The 9,776-nt window shown below is 31.7% G+C and overlaps 1 protein-coding gene across 1 annotated transcript; it reads left to right on the top strand.

The window, feature by feature from the left end:
* The first annotated feature begins 1,021 nt into the window (after nt 1–1,021).
* LOC134697037 (ficolin-2-like) lies at nt 1,022–7,681 on the top strand. The gene is made up of 6 exons (XM_063559056.1): nt 1,022–1,155; nt 1,890–1,937; nt 4,704–4,834; nt 5,288–5,384; nt 5,710–5,874; nt 7,430–7,681. Exons 1-6 carry the CDS (start codon nt 1,026–1,028, stop codon nt 7,675–7,677), a joined length of 819 nt encoding a protein of 272 aa, XP_063415126.1. The 5' UTR covers nt 1,022–1,025; the 3' UTR covers nt 7,678–7,681.
* Nucleotides 7,682–9,776: the final 2,095 nt, after the last annotated feature.

Raw genomic sequence — 9,776 nt, 5'->3', positions numbered from 1 at the left:
TCAGTGCATTGTTATATGCTCAGTAAATGAGAGAGAAAAAACAGAAATGTAATGCATTGTAGCATGACTTTCCTGAAATAAAGATTTGTTAAAGTTTGAGGATAAATACAACAGGAGTGAAATAAAAAGAAGATATGGTATAATTGTCAATGTGACAACTCTCCACAACAGACCAAACGACACAGAAATTAACAACTATAGGACACCGTACGGCCTAGGTAGTTGTAAATCAGCAGCTAAAAATTGAGAAAAGCAAACGAGTTGCAAAGATGTTACATTAAGAGATATAGCACATTTTCTAAAAAGCAAATTTTAAAAACTGTATGTTAATCTTTGGTCAAACGAATCTTATGACAGTAAGTATGGCTATACTGTTGTTTCTAATTCTGTCTGTAATTTCCTCTTCCTGTTATATGTATTTATTGTGAAAAAACTTTTGTTGATACCATGATAGACACATTTATTTTTTTGTAATTCCTTTGTATTCACAAATTGATATAAGAATTAAAAAAAGAAGTGATACAAACCACGTATAAAAGCATAATTGTTTAAGGAATAATTTTATATACGCATATGCCCTTTATTTTCCTGAGCGAAATTTGACGGTCTTCAATGTAAAATTTAAAAAAAAACGTGTAAAAGTTCCGGCTGCTAAACTAGAGATACTACCCACGGAAAACATATAATTAAATTGAGTATGCAAACATGAATACACATAAAAAATATATAATACACCGATGAAAAACGAGCGCTCGGCTGTTCCAATAAAATACAGTTACAATATAACCGTACTCTAAATATGAACTGTACAATCGATGATAAAATGCAACTTTCGTGGAATGTAATCAAACTACAAGACTATAGTTCATTTACATTCTCCTGATTTTAATGCAGAACATTGTTTAAAATATACTTATTTAAACACGCATAGAAACAAATGTTACATTATCAAATTACAGTAACTAATCAATAAAACAGTCAACACATTTCTACAGTTGACATTCGATTGGTATATTGTTCCCAAAATGCATGCACCCTCCAGCAAAATGTTCTTATTGAAAATAATCCTGATTACAACTCTTGTTGTCGTGGTATCTACAACGAAAGCGCAGATTAGAAAAAAAATTCATGACACGGAACGTACGCTATCCGCAGGTAAATATCATTTCTAAAATATAAGGAAACAAAATTATTTGTTAAGTAAATAATTTATAATTTATAAAGATAAGATATATACGCAGTGCTTCATTACATATACTTAAGTTAAAATGACGGGTTTTAACTTGACGATAAAAAAAAAAACTGGAGTTGTAATATGTTTGATTGCAGTTAACGGTATATTAACAACTTGTTACAAAATTAAGTAATCGATAAAAATTACAGAATGTTTTGATAGAGAAAATCACATATTAAGCGACATAATGTATCAATTACATTAACATTTAACGTCTCCATCATACATACAGTGCACTTTTGTATGTTCCTTTTATATCCAATGTTCACTGGCATGTGTCCATTAAAATTGTGAGATGTATATTATTTCACCCATTACAACAGGTGTAATGCATTTAATTAAGAAAATATGTAATAAAAAATATATTGTGAAACCGCAAACTATCTACTAAATTATATCACAGAAAAATATTAAAACATTAAAACAATATTACAATTAGTATGCTTACTACACATAAAGAAACTATTTGTAAGAATATAATATATATAAGTTAAAATAGTTACATGTAACTTTGTCATTTTCGTATGTACAGTTTTTGTTTTCTTTAATTTCAACTTAAATGTATTATATACAACGTTTAATATAACGAAAGTGGCACATACTGAAGTCCCTGTTGAGTTTATGAAATAATTATTTTATATTATAATTTTCACAGGAAAGTTTAAGTATGGGCGAGGAAATATGATCAATAACTGGTGTCCAGGTAAGACAATTGTGTTAAGCTTCCATTTTAATCAATACATTTTCGATACTCATACTTCTCTTTAATTATCTTTTGATCGTTACTTTGATTTGGTTTTTAAATGTATTTACTATTTATGTATATTACTGATCCTTAATATCAATTCCTAAAATGTAAATTTTGGCATGCGCGAGGTCGCACCTATTTAAAACATGATTGATTTGTACGTGACAAGATGTGTGATTCGTTAGTTATAATATACTTCAGGGGTGGATCCAGGATTTTAAAAAAGGGGGGCGCAAAGTTTCATTTTTGAGGTAAAATTATCAAAATTATTGAAATATTCTTCTAGAAATGGTGCAATGTAGATATATCTTGCCAAGCAAAACGTGGTAAAATGAGCGAGAAATAACAGTTTCAAGCTGAAACCGCATAAATTCCCCCTGTCAATCTACAATCACCATAATTAACAAGAAAACTGTGAGCTTCTATTAATTCACTCCACAATAGCTCACCTGACCAATAAAACAAACAAAAAACTACTTCAGCCAGCGATTTTTGATTGCCTTTTCATAAATCTTTTTTATTATATTTTTCTTTTTTGGAGGTCGTGCCAAACTTTTTATATACGTTTTTTTCCGCAAACCACTTAAATCAGAATGAGATCATTACGAAGATATGTTTATATTCATTGGATATTATGTAGTACGAAAGTACGGGTTATGGCCTTGACCGTTTATGCATGCTTCGGCAAACTTTACAGGTTGCAAGTGAGAAACATATTGATACAGAGATATTAAATAATGATACAAATTAATAAACTAACCTGTCGCTTGAACCAGTATTTCTATCTTTAATTAAGAAAGAATCTAACCTGGACTGTTTTCTTGGCCGTGCAATGATAAAATAACCAACCCAACCGAGGGTAGGGCACTTTTACCTACTTCTTGGGAAAGTGAGGCAGGGCTGTTTTTTTAACTTCGAGTATCAACGAAATTGATTATAAAAACTACACTGTCCGAATTGTATTACTTTATAACTGCTAAAAGCCTATGATATGTGTCATCAAACGCAGTACCACGTTAGACACCTTTCTTGGAAGTTTTTATAGAAATTAATTATGAAAAACAGTAGGTCAGTTTGTTAGTAATCACGTTGATTCTGTAAACCTTTCTGTTTTATATACTTCTTTGAATGTTGAAACAGATGCAATGCGACGAACAACCCATGCTTTGCCAATTTAAGGGGGCGCACGCCTTATGCATTTTGCTGTGTTTTCTGTTACACTAATGTCCCATTAGGGTAAGAGTTTGATGCGCGTAAAATATTAAATCCCGCCATATTCTGTATATGCATCAGTCACGCTTTATTTGCGTTCATTAAATTATTATACCACGTTGCACGGTTTTGTTTAGTGTTTAATGTCGTATGGTTAAAAGCAGTTACTTATATCAATCTCATTTTGTTAATTTATGGATAGTGTGTCATTGACGATAAGAAAACATCATTTGTTTTACCTTATTTTATATAAATATTTACAAAGAAAACAAATGCAACTGCTTTAATTCAATCGAGCTATATATAAGCCTTTCGCATGCATCGTTTAAAAAAATTGCAAACAGGAATTAAGGTTTTGAGCCAAAAAGATTAAATTATCAAGTGGGTGAAATAAAAGGAAGCCAATAGGTATAATTTGTATTGCCTGATATAAATATTTTTTCAATATATTACAAAATACAATATATCATAAATAATTAAATACACAAATGAAAATACCTAAACATAGATATATAACCAAATCTTTTGGCAAACATCCGCCACTATGAATTTATAAACGGAAAAAAAAAATAACAAGGGAGGGAGGGTGGGTAATTTCAACGTAATATCAAATTCAAAAATGTAAAGAAAACACTTTGCAATAGTATAAATAAACAATTAACAACAAAGGAAAAGTTTATATCCAATAAAAAGAGCGAAATAATTTAGTGAGTAAATTTAATGCAAGAGTTTATACTAATGAAAATCTAGTTTGAACCAGTGTGATTACTGAGGTGTAAAATATAAATTTCACTGTTTTGCTAATTAAATAATTTAAATCTTAAATTAAACCAATCAATCATTCAATTTATATATGATTTTTATACACTCGCTGACGTCTGAACCTCATACTACTTGCTTTCAAAAACTTAAACATGCCCTACATTAACTTTTATACTTGGACAATATCTCATTGCTATACTAAAAACATTCTTATCAATGCAAAAAAGCCAAATTCCTGATGAATCTATCCAAGCGCTTGTAGTTGTTGATACTTCGACGGCCATTTTTCAACTGACAGACCGACTTCCGGCGATCGATAATATAGTTTGAATATGCGTGCCGTGTGCAAAACGAAACATCTCCTCTGACATGCCGTTATCGAATTACTATTTGTATATTTAATGCTTCTAATCTAAAAGAGTGTTCACTTTCGATATTTATATCATTTAAAATTGAATGTAAAAGTTTCTTCATTATGAAGAAAACTATCACATTATTAGATACATGTTCTGATTATTTTTTAAAATTGTACCTAGCTACTGCTTATATGTGATTTTTTAAACAGTTTAAATTCAAATAATTATTTTATGAAGATAAAACGCTTTAAACATGTTTTGTTTAAAATTTCACATGCATATATTTTCAAAAAGTAATACTAGTACATGTAATATGAATAAAGTAATTAGTTTTGGAAAATACACGACGAACTATCAAACCATTAAACTGTCAATACAATTAACCTTTTAGTTGCCAAACCTAAAGACTGTGGAGAGATAGACCCAGCACATTGTAAAAGTGGAGTTTATACAATCTTCCCACCAGGATTAAAACCATTTGACGTTTACTGTAAACTGACCAATCAAGGGAAAGCTTGGACAGTGAGTTAAAAAAAACCAGACAAAATGTTTGCTTTAAGAAATGCTTTAATCAATTTGAAAGTATACGTCTCCGATTCCAAACAATTATGACTATGTGTTTACTGGGGAATAACATACCATGACGTTAATGATTATATTTTCAATGATATCATCAAATATGTATAACATTCTGAAAAATATGAACAAATTTGATTGAATGCCTTCTTAGGTTCAACTAGTCAGTTAGTATACAATAGAAAAGATACATGTGTGTGCATTTACTCTACTTCATCTATAAAAGTATAACAGTGATTATCAAAAATAGCGGACAGAACATAATACCCCTGACCTGTAACTGTTATGATCTGGTATCAGTGACTTCTTCGAGAGATAATATACCAAGATTCTCAACAGACAAAATATAATCTATTGATTTGATAGGTACATATCACAAGTCGTTGGTATTTTATTTAGGTTATTCAAAGACGGTTCGATGGAAAAATAGATTTCTACAGAACATGGAAAGAATATGAGTTCGGGTTTGGTACTCTAAAAGGAGAACACTGGCTTGGTAAGTTCATACTGAAAACATGTAAAAAGTATTTTTTATCAACAATGTCCTCAAATTGTGTTTGGGTTTTACAAATACTATTGTTTAAAGATAGCTTAGAAAATATGTTATGGTAAAGTTGTCTCAAAATAGAATAAAATCTACAAAAACCGTCTTAAAAAGGTGTTAGACTTTATTACAAATCCTTTTCCTTTGTACACTGATATTTAAGTTTTCTTGCTCCTACATTGATTTTCTTCAATCTTTATTATTTATGTAAATACATTGAATATTGAAGGTTATTTGTTTAGCCTTATTATGTATCGTAAATATGCTTCATTTCTAGGTAATGACAAAATACATATTTTAACTTCCGGAGGCAACTCTGAATTAAGAATAGATCTTGAGGATTATGATGGAGAAGCCAGATACGCTTTATATAGGAAGTTTTCAGTTGGAGATTCTAAATCAAAATACAAACTGGCAATTAATGGTTATAGCGGAAATGCAGGTATGAATTTTCAATGAATGATATAACAGTTGTATTTATAGAACGCTTATAAGTATGCTTCCGTTTTTGGAACAAGTAATTGGTTTTCGAATGAAAAATTAAAACAGTAAAATCCTTTTTAATTTCACTTAAATGGGAGTAAAATTTTTCGTCTGCATAAAAATTTCATTTAAAGATCTTGACAAAATACCCGAAAAAAAACAGCAAAAAAAATAAAAAAAAACATAAAAAAAACACAAACAAAATCTGTTGGTTATTTACAACTTTTGTTGCAAGGCTCGAAAAATTTATCGAGCGCATTATTGCGCCTGTTTAATGTCAGGAGCCTCTGCTCATTGTTAGTCTCATTACGATTTTCAATTTCAGTTTCTTGTGTGTATTTCAGAGTTAAGTATGACGTCCATTATCACTGAACTAGTATACTTTTTTAAGGGATAAGTCGAAGAACGCCTTCGGGTTTCGGGAGTTTTTTGCTGTATTGAAGACCCATTGGTGGTCTGTGGCTGTTGTCTGCTGTTTGGTCGGGTTGTTGTCTCTTTGATACCTTCCCCATTTTCATTCTCAATTTTATAGATATTTATTCATTTCATAATCATGTTTTAATTAAATGTAAATATTTAAATATTTCAAAAGCCGTGTAATCTTTTAGTTTAAAACTGCATAGTTTTGTTTACCTTGTTTACGACATATGCTTGAAATGGAATAATACATTCATTCTTCATATTTTTTAAACGAGTGTTAAATGTTTACCTATGTAAACTGCAATGGTAACAACTCCAACTGTAAGACAATCTGTTTCCTACCTCCCATACTATTGTTATAGGATTTTGTTTTGATAGTTACGATTAACGTAACCATTTTTAAGTTTCGTTTCACAATTCCAACCTCGTAGGTGTTTACGTTGAAATGATTTCTCCTCTCTCCTCAAGCTGGATGGTCGTAGGTTTGAACCCTGACTGGGTCAAATCATAGACTTCAAAGTTGGTATTTAATATTGCTCCAAAAAGCACACGGCAACAAGGTGATCGGGTCGGAGACAAATTGTGTCCGTTATGTACAGTTACGTTTCACCCTGCGGAATTTATCCTATAACGGGTAGGTTAAAATCTGGGTAAGCGTATTGCTCTAATAATTTTTCTACATAAACATATTACATGAACATTGTTTCGTCCTGGATATGAATTTAACATGTTTAATATATCCTTGCACATGAAGCAGTATGCCATCATCATAACATGCACAATGCCTTGTTCTGCAAATCCATGTACTTTCGAGTTAATGTTTAAATGTTTTGCAGTCGAAACATCCAAACCAAACATGCATGAAGTAAAAGTAAAATAAACATACAATATGATGTGAAGACGATATTAAAGATTAAAATTTGTTCCCAGTTTTTGTTGGGGTTCGTGTTGCTTATTCTTTAGTTTTCTATGTTTTTTCATGTGTACTATTGTTTGTCTGTTTGTCTTTTTCATTTTTAGCCATGGCAACGTCAGTTTATTTTCGATTTACGAGTTTTATTGCCCCTCTGGTATCTTTCGTCCCTCTTTTACAGGAGATTGCTTACATGGTCAAAATAACATTCGTTTCTCGACTCACGACCAGGACAATGATCTTGAAAATGGCAACTGTGCGCTTTGGAGCAAAGGCGGAAACTGGTATACAAATTGTTATTCATCAAATATAAACGGAGCCTATCTTAAAGGCGAAACCAAACTCAAATATCAAGGGATGGTATGGCCTTGTTGGAGAGGATTCAGCTATTCGTTAAAATCGTCTACGTTAATGATACGTAGAACATAAATAAAACGTTATCTGATATATAAAAAACACGTGTTTCTTTGTCAATTTCAATTCCATACTTTTGATTTACACTATTCAGTTGCTTTGAACGTGCTTCTTTTCAGAAATGTCCTTTGCGGTCGTTGTTAGTCTAAAAACCAACCCGACCCCATTCATTGAGCGAGTGGTATACTACTATCACCTTGCCCGCTCATGACTTTGCTTTTGTGTGTAGAAAAGAGTTAATACTTGTTCAGATCCGACCTACGTAGTTATACAGGATAAGAAAAATCAAATTCTCTTTCTACTTTACGAAGCTTTGAAAAATGTTTATTTTATAGACTGGATAATTCGTTCCTTTTTACTTTTGTGTTACAGTAGGATGTGATAAGAAGTAAAATCACAAAAATACTGAACTCAGAGGAAAATCAATTCGGAAAGTCCATAATCACATGGCAAAATCAAATAACAAAACGCATCAAAAACGAATAGACAAGAACTGTCATATTCCTGACTTGGTACAGGCATTTTCAAATGTAGAAAATGGTGGATTAAACCTGGTTCTATAGCGCTTACCCTCTCTCTTTGATAACAGTCTCATCAAATTTTGTTATATTTACATGATGCGTTAAATAATTGATCTGATATTGTTTATAAGTTTTAATGTATTACATGCTTTTAGATCTGTAATCATTTCCTGTTTGGTTAGACCGTAATTGGATTTTTTTTGTAGTTATTGGGCGCTATGTTTTCTTCTTTCGTTATTAGACCAAAAATCTCCTGCATATAACATGTTTAACTAAGGTTCTTAAAAAAGTAAAATACAATATTTAGGAAATTTTCACACAAAAACATTTAATTTCTCGTCTCTCTTCTTTTTGGGATTCGAGCGTCACTGATGAGTCGTTTGTAGACGAAACCTACGTCTGGCGTATATACAAAATTTGTCCTGATATCTATGATGAGTTTATTCTCTTTGCCAATTGAATTGACACTTTTTACTTCATAAGAAAACAAAATGTATACAGTGAAACCTGTGTGGACCGAATCTTCCATAAACCGGAAATCTGTCGAAACCATTCACGATCTTAACCTGGTGTTGCCGAAATTTGCCATTCCAAAGCACAATCTAGTCCCCAATAGTTTTTATTGAGACAGAGTTCGCTGTTTCTCTATTGACGCCTTTCTAGAGTTGTTACAGAAAGGTATCAAAAATATCATTACAGTTTTTAAACAGAAACCATTTGTTTGGTTGATATATTTTAACGATTCTCAATTACAACACCCAGAAATAATAATGTTCTACGTTAATAAATTGTTTTTATGCGCCCTTGATAAGCATTGTGTTTTCTAGTCAGTACGTCCGTTCGTTCGGTGGTCCGTCTGTCCCGCTTCGGGTTAAATTTTTGGTCGAGGTTGTCTACGATAAGTTTAATTCCAATCAACTTGAAACTTATTACACATGTTCCCTATGATATGATCTTTCTAATTGTAATGCCAAATGTAAGTTGTTACCCCCATTTCCACTGTCCACTGAACATATAAAATGATAGCGTGAATGGGGCAACCGTGTACAAGGGACACATTCTTGTTTATTTCTTATACTGATAGTTAATTCTTTGTTAATTAAGTTTATTGCTCAAATCAATGATTCGAACCAACCCAAGGCATAAATTGAAAACAAAATATAACTGAACATGTACCATACGGATATAACAAAAACTAGAGGCTCTCAAGAGCCTGTGTCGCTCAGCTGACTCTACTTGGGTTTGTGTAAAAGATAAAAATCATAACAGGTACTTAAATAATGATTGAGGCCAAGTTTGGTATAAAATTGCATTCCATTTGGTTCTCTAAAGGAAGAAATGTGTCTGTATTTCTCAAAGGGTCCTATATGCATCTAAGTCCCCCGCTGGCAGTCACCTTGATGATTGATCGGCTACAAAGTAACAACAATTGGTCACCACCTCTCTTAATGAACATTCATGCTATTTTTAGTTTCATTTCATTCAGTGGTTCTAAAAAAGAAGACATTTGTATGTATTTCCCATAGGGTCCTATGTTAAACAAAGTCCCCCGCTGGTGGCCTTCTTGGATGATGGATTAGCTACAAAGTAACA

This window comes from Mytilus trossulus, chromosome 14, assembly GCF_036588685.1.
Source record: "Mytilus trossulus isolate FHL-02 chromosome 14, PNRI_Mtr1.1.1.hap1, whole genome shotgun sequence".
NCBI lineage: Eukaryota > Metazoa > Mollusca > Bivalvia > Mytilida > Mytilidae > Mytilus > Mytilus trossulus.
The sequence above is the reverse complement of the archived record's forward strand: the minus strand, read 5'-3'. Positions and strand labels throughout refer to the sequence as shown.